Below are 13,177 nucleotides of genomic sequence, written 5' to 3'. Positions count from 1 at the left end.
TGTCATTGCTAATGACTTGAATATGCTATGTTCTGAAGAAGACTACAATAACAACAAAGTTTGATGTAAGAACAAACTTTTATTACCATTAAAGATAACTTAAATAAAGAAAAAATCAAGATGGAAATTTTGGGCATGGTTCGAGTCATTTAAAGTAAGTGTCCAGAGAAAGTTAATAGTGAAAATGGCAAAATCTTCAAAACAAAGTAGAAGGAGGAGAGAATCTCACAAAGGAAGGATTCCATTTGAATAACTCCTACGTTCTACATATTAAAAATAGACAAATACCAAATTTAATAAAAATAGTAAAAAATCAAACTTAATATTTTTTTTTTTATTAGAGCTTGTATCTTCTTCCTTGAGAAATTCTATTTTGAATTATTGAGGTTAGGATTTTTTCGCAAAGAGAAATTTGACTAAAAAATGGCAAGAAGAGAGAAACAATTCAAAAAATGTATTGCAATTTAATTTTATGAAAGCATGAATTTTATTAATATAAATTCTATATTATTTATATAAGAAAATAGTAATAGATCAAACTTAATAAGTTTTTAAATAGTTAAAAGATCAAAACTGATAAACTTATTAAGGGACTATTTTAAACCTACTCCTTATAGTGAAAGGGGACTTTGGATTAAAAGGGACAAACAATTTTCTCAATTGAGTGATGCTCCTTCAAATTTTTAAAATTAGGTGGAAGGGACAAAATATTTTTAAATTTTTTCATTCCAACAACTTCTCTAGTTATCGAATAACTTTAATAGTTGTTCGACAACTTTGTGAAGTTGTTCAATAACTATCAAAGTTGTTCGACAACTGTGTAAAGTTATTCAACAACTGTGCGAAGATGTTCGATAACTTTGAAAAGTTATTCAATAACTATGCAAAATTATTGAGATAATTAATGCAGTTGTAGAACAATTGTCTCAATTGTTTAAGAAACTTTATTTTTTTAACGAAAAAAGGCGAAAATGCCCTTTAACTATGTGAAATAGTGCAAAAATACCCTCCATTTATCTATTGGGTCTAAAATACCTTTTATGTCTACCTACTTTACGTCTACCTATTGGGGCTATTTTGTCTTTTTTTTTTTAAGAAAAATTACATGGATTTTTTTTTTATTATATACTATATCAAAATTTTATGTTTTAAATTTTTATTGCCTTCTTTCACGATGACTCCATAAAATAATATGATATATTTATACCATAAAAAATCATGGTATATTTATATTATAAAAACACATGATATATTTATAACATACAAATTATATTTATACCATATAAATTATATCTATATCATAAACATACATGATATATTTTAGATATAAAAAGTTTATATCATGTAATACTGAAAATATATATTTATATTTAATAAATATTTTTTTAACAAGAAAAGTACTTCTGACATAATGAGATATACCATAAATATTTATTCAATAAATTATATCAAAAATATAATAGTAATCTGTCTTTGACATAAATTATATTTATACAACAAAAATAATACATGGTATATTTGTACTTCCAACGTAATAATTTTTATTCCATAAATATTTATCCATAAAAAATTATAGTTCACCCATTACATTAAAACATTAAATTGGGAACTATAATTATCTTTTATGATTTTTTTTTTAAATGGCTATATATGTAATTTTTTTTTTATTTTTGTAATATTAAAAAAGTACTATTATTTATGTATTTAAGTTTAAGGATGATTATTTCATGTAATTTTTCTAAATAAAAGGGTAAAATAGGCCCAATAAGTAGACGAAAATGATATTTTTAGATCCAATAGTAGATGAGAAGGATATTTTTGTCCTAATAGATAAATGAAAAGAGTATTTTAAGCCCAATAAATAGATGAAGGATATTTTAACATTATTTTATATAATTAAAGAACATTTTAAAACTCTTTTTATTTTTTTTAACTTAATAAGATTAGGACACCCATTTATCTTTTCTTTTTTAATTAAAACCTTGGAGGGTCTATTCTCTCATTTTTCTCGACTTTTGTTGTCATCTTCTCTTCCGAAGGTGTCCTAAAATAGCCTAAAGGCCTATTCCCAAAAACAAAAAATCCCACAGCAGCAACCGACAACTAAGTAAGTACGACCTTTCAAGTCTCATCTTTGCGGGCGACGGCGACTAGTGTCCGCCTCAGGCGACTTCAACCTCTGAGAGATAACGGTGACAGCGTCAAGGTATGTATTTGATATCTCTCTTTTATGTCTTCAAAATTCCGTTTTTTGTTCATCGTCTTAATTCGACCAGAGGATCTTTTGCTGTTCGCCGAATAATCCATGTCCTTGTCGACTCATCTCTTCTTGTTGTGGCACTTATCTGTGTTGCTGACTTATTGTACTCATAGTCGTTGGTTTTGAATGGTCTGCGGAAGTTCAACATGAATTGCTTAGCTTTGTACTATTTTTGGTGTAAATAGGAGATACGGTTGCAAAGTTTGTAAGTGGTAATACAACATGTTTTCATGTAGTAAGTACACCTGTGAATATAGATTAACTGTTACCTTTTTCAATATAAAAAATTACTTATCTGATAGAAACGAATTTGAACTTTGTATCATTTAATATCCTGCCCAAAATAGTTTTAACTGATGAGCAAACCTTAACGACCACTAACATTTTAATGAATATCTTAACCGTTCAGTAATGGTTTAGCATGTATTCAAACCGACAACTGATAAGCTGAACCAATTACATTCAAAACTGAACTGAATCACCCGATAAGCAGCCCTACTTATCTTGAATGGTCAGTTTGGTCTTGTTTCATAGGGATTTCGATATGCGTGTATATTGTGGGACTTTGTGCAGGCTTGTTATTTTTGTTGGCCTTCTCCGTGTGACTAGAGTTTCATATAGCTTGATATTGTTGTCTCTCTTATTCACAATTTACGCTCTGCATCTGCAGACTTTCCAGTTTCCCAGGATCCTACTTAATGTGAGAGCCTGCGTCTAATTACTTAGTTTTCTTTGTTGTTGATGGTTTTATCTTTTTCACGCTCTACATTTTAGTTAGTAATTTTGATTTGAGAATTGTAACTTTTCAACTATATATCCACAGTACTTGATCAATAACTGTAGTCACACTCCAATATTTTTACAATCTATATCACTGGATCCCTATTTGTCTTTTTTGTTACAAACAGTCTAAACATCAAAAATATGATTTTGTTTGCACTAGTACTGTCTGTTTACACCAATAGTAATAAAGAGTTAAAACAATTCCTCTTGAAATTCTGTATATTTTTCTGCTTGCCCTCAAAACATCTCTGATTTTCTTTCTACACTGTCCACCATATACATGCTTTGACAATTTTCATTTATCCTCCTTTCTACAGCATTGCACACACTGATAAAACATTTTAGAACATCTTATTCTCTCCTTGGATTCACCCTTGTGATCTTTCTTAAGCCGATGAAGATCCTCCAAAGCTGGTCTGCCCATTTGCAATGTAAAAAAAGATGATTGAATGTCTCTGTGATTTTGGTGTTTTATTTGTCCTGTTGCTCGTATTTTGTTTTTTGTTTTCTTCTGTTGGATGTTGGGATTTTTGGCTTCTGTTTGTGCTATGCTTAAGTCTTTTTGGTTATGTTTTATTTGTTTTCTCAATGTGGCTATATGATAGAGGTCATAAGAAGATCTATTATGCCTTAAATTGAATAATCGATGGTATGGGAATCATATTTCAGTTGTATGCATTTGGAGTTTATTTTGATATCATATCAGAATTCAATTAGAAGTTGAGGTCAATTTATTGCAAACACTTCATCGACGGTTGATAAAGTAGTATTAATGTAATAGATAATTGATTTCATTTTTATATCAGTGGCACATAAACAGATGTAGTTAAATAGCAAAAATGGATACTCCCTCCATACGATAGATAATTGATTTGATGTTTATATCATTCTAGCACATGAACAACTGCAGTTAAATAACAAAAATGGATACTCCCTCCATCCCAATGTAAGTGTCTTAGTTTGACTAGGCACAAGTTTTTAGAAATAAAGGCTCACTTTTGAATCTTGTGGTCTTAAATGAATGATGTGTGTTGTCCTTTAAGTCTTGTGGTCTTAAACTTGCCAGATAGAATATTGGAATTGGAAAAAGAATACTTAATATGGAAAGAGGCACTCTTTTTGGGACAAACTAAAAAGGACAGTAAGACAATTAAATTGGGACAAAAGAGTAATACATTAACAGGAATATATTTGTCAGCAGTTATGATCTTATTTAATTTTAACCTTTGATATAGATATGTGAGTAAAATGAATCGTTTTGAAGGTAAGCCATGTCTTTTCGTCGTCATAAAAGCCAGTGCGAGGAAGCTCACAACCCATGGGAAAGGGAACCTAAGAAGCCTCGCTGTAGTGAGTTTCATAAATTTCCTACTTTAACTTCTGTTGATTTTAAAATTCATTTGTTTATGATGTTTTGTTGTAAAATTATGTAGGCAGGGAGGTTATACAGAAATTGGAGAATTCCAATCTGATGCGACAAAAGTTTAATGTATATCCTCAAAATTTGCATTTAGATATTTATACAAAGAAGGCTGCTTTGAAAGCTTCTCCATCTGTTGTCAGTCTTGAATCTCACTCGGGTACTGGTTCAATAATTTTTCTTTGTTCTCATACTTGGAGCCTTAGTTTTTAGCTCTAACATCTCGTGGAGTAATTTTATCTACTGTTTTATTTTATGTTCATCCTCAGGGGAAGGGGTGATACTTCAAAGTTCTGGAGTTATCATAGAAAACGTTAATACTTGTAGTATAGTATTAACCTCTGCAAATCTCCTGAAGTGTTTTACAAGTAGAAATTTTGAAGCGGATGATGTTAAGGTTTGTTTAATTTTATCATGTTTTCAGATTTGTCTAATTACTATACCGAATTGGTTTTTGTTGATCCACTTGATTATATGCATGGTATTTTTAGCCCAATTCTTGGTAGATTACTCATTACCTGATAATTATAATTATTTCTTTAGGTCATTGTGCATCTATCAAGTGGGAGATCATTAAATGGTCAAATAGAGGCATACAATTTTTATTATAATATTGCTGCCATTAAGATCCAATCAGATACACAACTTCCAACCGCCTCATTGGTGCAGTTAAAAGATGCTATCACAGTTGATCCGTGTAAACTCCATGTTGATGTCACTTTAGTCCCACATTTAAGTTCATTTGACCTTGTTCCTGGAGATGCAGTTATTGCTCTAGGTCGTTTTATAGAGCCCTATGATATCATGGTTGCTCCTGGTGAATTCAGGTTGGTGTTTCTGTTTTACTTCTAATTTACTGCAATCACTTCCTCCGTAATAAAGAAGTGGGAGATGATAAGTATATTATGAAACCTATTAGACTGAAATGTTCTAAAGTAGGCTTATTTAACCATTTACAAAGTACCCAAAATGAAATAAAAAACAAAAAAATTCACATCACATACTTGATTGTTTAGTGAAACCTTAGATGTTGATTTTTTTAGGTGAGAGGTTTCGTATCAATTTAAATTAAACTTCTATTCATATAAATGCGATCAATTCTAGGAAAGAAGTGGACCGCTTCACTCTCTTTTGTAATTTTGTCTGCATCTTCTTGATGCCTTTTTATGAAAGCTTTCTTCATCAAAAAATTTTAAAAAAAGAAGAAAGTCAGTAGCTTCATTATTAGTATCTTTGATTTAGGCACGTGTCATGGTATGGATTTCAAATCATGAGATGAAATATCAAATATTCCAAAAAGCTTTATATGAAAATTTCATATCATGATTTTGAATTTTTCAAATACAAAAATTGACCCACAAGTTTATATTTAAAAAAATCCATTGTTTATATCTCTTAGTCCGTTTTTATTTGCCTTGGTAGTGGATGTGTTAACGCGGCGTATTCAAGTAGAGGTGCCTTGGTGTATGCTATTTACGGATAATGTAGTTTTGATTGATGATACGAGGTGTGTGTGAGAATGATAAATTGGAGGTTTGGAGACAAATCCTAGTCTAAAGGATTCAGGTTGAATAGGACCAAGACGGAGCACATGGAATGCAAGTTTAATGATTTGATGCAGGAGAACGAGGTGGTAGTGAGGATGGATTTCCAGGTTAGTTGTAAGAGGTAGAGTTGTCAATACGGGTCGGCCCAGCCCATCCGGGCTAGCCCACATGGGCTTTAAGTTTGACGGGCTAGGCCGGGCTGGACCATCAAAATGATGGGCCGAAAAACACCAAGCCCACACTATTACTCTGTAGGGTGCGGGCCTCACGGGCCAGCCCACTTTTAAAAAATAATATTTTATAATTTAATTTTAGAATGTTAATAATGCTTGTTAACCAAGTCCCCAACACCCCAAAAGATACTCCTATTAGCAAAATTAAATAACTTTTGCCATAATATCCTTCGAATCAAATAAAAATACTAATAAACAATTTAAATAGTTGCATGTATTTTACTTACGTAGTTGCCGACGGGCTAAACCAACCTACATGGCTCAAGCCCCACTGGCCATAGGCTTATTCGGGTCGGGCTAAAAAGCCATGTTCTTAAATGGGCCATCAAATTACAGGCTGGGTCGGGTAGGCCCAACGGACTTGGCCCATTTGACGGCTGTAGTAAGAGGGATAGTTTGAAGTATCTTGGATCTATGATTCAGGGAAATGGAGAGATTGACGAGGATATCTCTCACCGTATTGGGTAAGATGGATGAAATGGAGGTTCGCCTTGGGATGTGTGATAAGAAGGTGTCTCCCAAGCTTAAAGACAAATTCTACAGAGTGACAGTCTGTCCGGCCATGCTGTATACAGTGGAATATTGTCCAGTCAAGAACTCCCACATTCAACTTTTGAATGTGGCGGAAATGAGGATGTTGCGTTGGGTGTGGTGGGTGCCTTTGGTTTGTTAGTGTCTAGTAGGTACTTTGTGGGTGTCTTATTTTTGTTATTCCATCTTGTTTCATGTTTTATTACGACTTTGTTACTGTCTTTTGTCTTGATTCGAGGGTCTATCGGAAACCACCTCTCTACTTCTTCTAAGCTAGTGGTATGGACTGCATACATATTACCCTCTCCAGACCCCACTATGTAGGAATTCACTGGGTTTGTGGTGGTTGTTGTCGTTGTATATTTGGCAATGCAACAACGCACGTAGTATATTTGGTAATACATGTTATTTTTTTTGTATTTAATATGGTTTTTATAAATAACATACTGAATTACCGAATCCATATCGAAATATATATAGTTACATATATAATTTGTATATATTATTAAAATACTAACAAATATACAACCTAGTATTAGTGGAAAACTATGTGTGTCTGTATATATATACATACATATGTATATATATAAACTCTGACTACTCTTAGTGATTGAAATATCTCTTTATGTTATTGATCAAACACTTTCTCTTAAATACATATTTCTGCATGTGTAATGTGTTAGTAAACTAAGTATGGTTATCGATTTACCATACTGCAAAATACCGAAATCAAATTCTAAAATATCAAATCAAACCAAATTAATTTGGTATGGTAATGGTATAATATTTTAAAAATTTACAGGAACAACAACTGCAACTACTGTTTTACTAAAATTTCCTTTTTTTCCCTAGTTTAGAAACTATGTGGGATAATAGAATATATTTCAACCAAGGATTTAAATCTTATGACATTATCAGATGGACTTCAAATAATGTTTCATGGTACGACTAGGTGGAAAGAAGCCGAAACACGATGAGAAGGGTTACACTCAGTGAGAATGTGTTAGAATGGATATGCTTCATCCTCAAAAAAGCGACCAAAAAATGAGGTGAGAAGGTGGAGATACAAGGACTATGTGGCAGTTTTTTTGGTACAAGGAAATATAATTCCCAAGGGAGATATATGAGTATTCTGTCACTGAAGGGAAAAGACAGAGCAGTTATTATTGTACCCGAGTCAGGCATAAATGTTGGATGGAAAAGTGTGGCATTTAAGAGTCAAAGTTTCATTAAATGTCCACTACTAAAGGTGGTGTAGATACAAAGCAGAACAAATGACTTAAATGTGCCTTATGCAAAAGCATTTACTATCAGTAAATGGCAAAGTAGTAGCTTTGAGAGAGCCACAACCAAAGGGAAAGAGATTGAAACCAATATTGTAGCCAAAATCAAAGATCAAGGAGTACTGGGAAGGTGTATTTTTTGGCCTTTCGGCAATGAAAAAGCTGAAACACCCACCCTCTCAGAAGTTAGACGATGGTCCTCAACGGTTTGGAAGAAAGCTTTTGGGATTAATGTCTATGAGATGTTGGACAATTGTTTCCTCTTTGAGTTTCCTAATAGATACATGGCGGAACAAGTTCTCCAGGGGGAATGGAAGTGGAAGAAAATCAAACCTAAATTATAGTGGTGGAACCCTTTTGCAGGCTGGTTGCCTATTGTTCACAAACCCAAATTCACCTGGATTAGGGTTGTGGGTTTACCAATACATCCGTGGACGGAATAGATTTTTCGTGAAATGGGATAACTGTGCAACAGGTGGTTGGCAACAAAAGAGGAAACGAAACTGAGAAACCACCTTAAATAGGCCAGGGTCGAGACTCGAGGGGATGATCGGAACATGCCAGCAGAAGTTACCATCTCCAGAGATGGGTTTTACTTTATTTTTTTGATAAGGAAAACACGTATCGAGTCGGAGAGTGAAGGACCAGTCGTCGGAAAAGTTGAGAAAACTCAAAAGGAAAAACCAGCGGATAACAGAGACTTCCTCCTCTATATTCGAGACCCTAGAACAAGCTGATGGTGACGGAATAAGGGAGATACGTGTGGGAACAGTCGGAGACTAAAATTCACTGCAGGAGCACGTGACGGGCATGTGCAAAATTTAAAAAACAAATTGGGCTTGAAACCTTTTGGGCCGAATTAGGCAAAGATTCAACAACAACAACATACCCAGTATATTTCCCACCAAGTGGGGTCTGGAGAGGGTAAGTGTATGCAGTTCGTAACACTACCTCAAATGTGAGATAAAGAGATTGTTTTCGATAGACCTCCGACTCAAAATAAAACATTCTACGATAAGGAATAGTGATATTAGGAATAGTAAAAAAAGGATACAAAATAGGTTATAGTAACAGTTGGAATAAGAAAAGAACAAGATACAATAGAAATTAGCACATCCAATAATACCATAAGCAAGCTACTCCAAGAAACACACCAAAAGATACAATATGCTTAACTCATACTAACCTTCTATCCTAATTTGCCTCCTCCACTATTTTCTATCCAAGGTCATGTCCTCGGTAAGTTGGAGCTGCTCCATGTCATGTCTAATTACCTCCCCCAATATTTCTTCTGTCTACCTCTACCTCGCTTGAAACCATCCCTAGCCACCTCTCACACCTTCGCACTGGGACATCCATGCTTCTCCTCATCATATGACCAAACCATCTCAACCTCACTTCCCTCATCTTGGCTTCCACCGAAGCCACTCCCACCTTATCTTGAATTATCTCATTTCTAATCCTATCTTTCCTAGTACACACATTCACCTAAGCATTCTCATTTCTGCCCCTTCATCTTCTGAATGTAGTCCGTCTTAACAGGCCAACCATTCGCCCCATACAACAACCCAACGAAGACTCCTTCTAGGAGGTTATAGTGGACGAAATTGCTGCGATTTATTCTTTCGATTACCACATACGAAGAAGTCTGAAAACAAAAGAAGATGCCCTGACCGCTATTGATGAACAATTACAAATTGAAAGAGAAGAAAGGAAAAAGGAACTTGAGCAATCGTGTGTAACGAACAACGAATGGATTGAAGATTAAAAACAGGGGGTGATCATCACGGGTGACATCGAATTGAGACAAAAAATATTAGGGATGGTCAATTCTGGGGAAATATGGGGTGTACAGGAGATTGAACCTCTTTGTACGTAGCAACAAAAAGCTCTCATCAAAATGGAGAAGAAAGCTATAGTGTAGTTTTAACGAAACTTACCTAAACTCCATATGATGTTTGGGTTAGATTTTCAGGAGTTTGAAGACGAAGCACTTGAACTCATAAGGTAATTAGATGCAAGCAGGCAAGCAAGAAGAATGGAGCAATCGGTAGAAGTTAAAAAGAACAAAACAATAAGGAGCACAAGAGTCAAAGCATCTGTATCTTTTGACGTCAAATTCAAAAACAATAGTGATAGAGGGAAGGGGAAGGGAGCTCAGAGAATATTCTATGCTGATCAAATTGATCTCATGGAATGTTAGGGGGTTGAAGGAACAGGGGAAGAGAAGGGTTGTACAAAGTCTAATTCAGGACTGGAAAGCAGACATAGTATGTCTTCTGAAACTAAATTAGAAGGCAATGGTACAAGAGTTAATAAGCAAATTTGGGCTGGGAGATGGATCAGGCATGCATGTTTGGAGGCCAGTGAAACCAGAGGAGGAATCTTACTACTTTGGGATTCTAGAATCTGGGAAGGGGAAATCTTCCAAGTTGGAGCTTATACTCTTTTTTGCAAATTCAAAACTCAGTTAAGTAACTTTGAATGTCATATAACTGGTGTGTACGCTCCTAACAATAAAGTGGAGAGGAGGCTTGTATGGGAGGAATTGGCCAATGTATAAGGGGCTTGTGTGATGGACCTGGGCCATCTGTGGTGACTTCAACGTCTTTGGTGGCTTAGTATACCCTTGATTGTCCTCTTGTTATTGATTTATGTCAATCTATTTATCTTTTACTTTATCGTTCCATTTCCTTGTTTCCTTGTTCCATTTCCTTGTTTCCTTGTTTTTGTGAGGAGCCTGAGGAGGACTAGAAGGAACCGGTTGAAATGTATAAATATCAGGGATTTGGCCCCTAGACTGAGTATGGATCCCCTGAGTAGATTGTGTCTCATCAACATCGTACTCAGTTGGGATAGAGGAGTTTCCATGAACTTTAGATCGTGGAGGCATGATCTAAAGCGAACAAGCGGAATTAGCAGGGATTCCAGGACATAGGCTCCAAGCTTGAAAATAGAACACAAATAAGAGAAACATTTCCTAAATACCTCGTAGCCTCTCCCTTATGAGTATGGTGTGCTACAAACCCTTAAAAGAGACTTTACGTGACACGACTTTGTGGACTCCCAATTAACCATGAACGTAAAGCTCTGATACCAACTTGACATGACCCAAACTGGGGCCTTGTTGTAATGGGCATCCCAAGTCCAACCAGGACCAGTGACCACCCTTGTGACCCAACCTAACCTCCAAATACGCATACCCTGAGTAGGATGAATTCCAAACGTATAGCAAGATTGTGTTGATTATAATTCTAGACTCTAGGATAGGTCCATAACCGTGACCAACCCAAATAAGTTTGATCCTTCATTATCCGACCAATAGCCAAAACCAAAATAAAACCATAAACCAATCCATACATCCCATACCAAATGAGTTCCATTATAAATATATATAATCCCAAAGCATGAAAGGATGGAACAATCATAAATACAGTCAAATGGTATCAGCCCCAATACTAAGGCTGACACCACTGCCGACATCGCCCATATTGGCCCATAGTAGTTCCACAAAGTCTCCAACCAAAAGTAAAACAATATCTGATTGGGACAAGCCTCCAACCATAGCCAAAATCAATGTCTATGAAATAATCAAAGTATTTATCTTAGTATACCCTTGGTTGTCCTCTCGTTATTGACTAATGTCAATCTATTTATCTTTTACTTTATCGTTCCATTTCCTTGTTTGATTGTTTTTGTGATTTCGTATTTAGTGTGTTTCCTTTGTTTTCGTGTCGTTTCCATTTTTGTAGTTTCGTCTCGTATCAAAGCTTAAACCCAATTCCTACGGTAATGAATATGAGCACAATTGAAATTCCTGGGGGGTTATACATTTGTATATTTGATAAGACCGTTTACTATTTCTTGAAGCGCAATCTCTCCCTTGGATGAACCACAAAGCCAAGAGAAACCATGAACCAGGATAGAAGAGCTTGCCCCACCCATGAGTAAATATTTCATAGTAGCCTCATTAGACCGTTAGAGCCTCTTTCCAATTTTGAATAAGATCTTCATCCTTGTTCAGTTTTTTTAGTTTTGTTCTATGGAATATCTGTTTTCTCATTGGCATTTGAATTTTACAGATCTTTTGAAGTTGATAATATTTTCAAGTCCACTTGTATTTAACTTGATAGAGGATGTTGAATACATTCACTTGAAAATTGGAATCACTTTTGAAGGCAGACGAGTTTAAGCTGGCTATGGTAAATTTTATTGACCGGGTAGAAACTCCTTGAGCCTTGCTTCATTATCTTAAATCTAAATTCTAAATCAATGGGCAGTTTGTGTGGGTTATGGGTGGTATAATGGTTATGGTAAATTTTAGTGATTGGGTAGAAATTCCTCGAGCGTTGCTTCGGTATCTTATATCTAAATTCTAAATTAGTGGGCAGTTTTTGTGGGTTATGGGTGGTATAAATATGTTTTTCTCATTTACCTAAGCTGTTTTGTTTAATATAATGTGGAGATTTTAGAGCACTTGGGCACTCGCAACACGTAGCTTATTGCATATACTTGATTGTCATATTGGTTACTGAGATTTTTTTCTTTTAAATTTTTTTTATTGTTGATCCTTTAGCATTGATAGCTGTCAGTATGACTGTAAAGAGCTTTTTATGGCGTCGTGCAGAGTCACAGAGGTACCTCTCTTTCACACGTCTTTTAATTCGGTAGTTAATGACTTTGTTCAATTCGCTTTTGCATATGTTTTTATTCAAAATCAAATGATATGCATATTTTAGCTATTTATTTGTTTTATGTTAGGTTTTTCGTAGAATGATCTTTTAGGGCCTTTTCTTCTTTGCTGTAGTGTGGTATTGGGGGCCCACTTATCAACCACAATGGAGAAGTCATCGGTATCTGCTTGCGTGATGGCGTTTATACTGCTTTCCTGCCAATCAATATAGCTTCCATGTGGTGGCAACATTATAAGAAATACAGGTAAGCTTCTATCTTTTCCTAATTTGTATATCTAGGTTGCTTAATTTGTGTTGTTACCTTTTTTCCTTTGCGCAACTGATTGAATCTCATTCTTCAATATTTTTAAAAAATTCACGTCTTAATTGTATAATCAGGAAGGGTCAAATATTCTCTTAAACTATGCGAAACTAAACAAAAATTCT

At 34.8% G+C, this 13,177-nt stretch overlaps 1 protein-coding gene across 3 annotated transcripts in view; it reads left to right on the top strand.

The window, feature by feature from the left end:
• Positions 1-1,984: 1,984 nt before the first annotated feature.
• LOC107860417 (putative protease Do-like 14) overlaps positions 1,985-13,177 on the top strand; it is a 35,988-nt gene continuing 24,795 nt past the window's right edge. Inside the window, exons 1-7 of one of the 3 annotated variants that reach the window (XM_016705771.2) lie at positions 1,985-2,206; positions 4,308-4,393; positions 4,477-4,623; positions 4,733-4,860; positions 5,007-5,290; positions 12,634-12,694; positions 12,865-12,995. In XM_016705771.2, the coding sequence (XP_016561257.1) occupies positions 4,315-4,393; positions 4,477-4,623; positions 4,733-4,860; positions 5,007-5,290; positions 12,634-12,694; positions 12,865-12,995 (830 nt within the window). In that variant the 5' untranslated portion in view covers positions 1,985-2,206; positions 4,308-4,314. Of the gene's footprint in view, positions 2,207-4,278; positions 4,394-4,476; positions 4,624-4,732; positions 4,861-5,006; positions 5,291-12,633; positions 12,695-12,864; positions 12,996-13,177 lie in introns of all 3 variants that reach the window. The other 2 variants (XM_016705772.2, XM_047407500.1) reach the window with 2 other exon arrangements.

Source organism: Capsicum annuum, chromosome 2 (genome assembly GCF_002878395.1).
Source record: "Capsicum annuum cultivar UCD-10X-F1 chromosome 2, UCD10Xv1.1, whole genome shotgun sequence".
In the NCBI taxonomy this organism is placed as follows: domain Eukaryota; kingdom Viridiplantae; phylum Streptophyta; class Magnoliopsida; order Solanales; family Solanaceae; genus Capsicum; species Capsicum annuum.
This window is presented reverse-complemented; position numbering and strand designations above follow the sequence as displayed.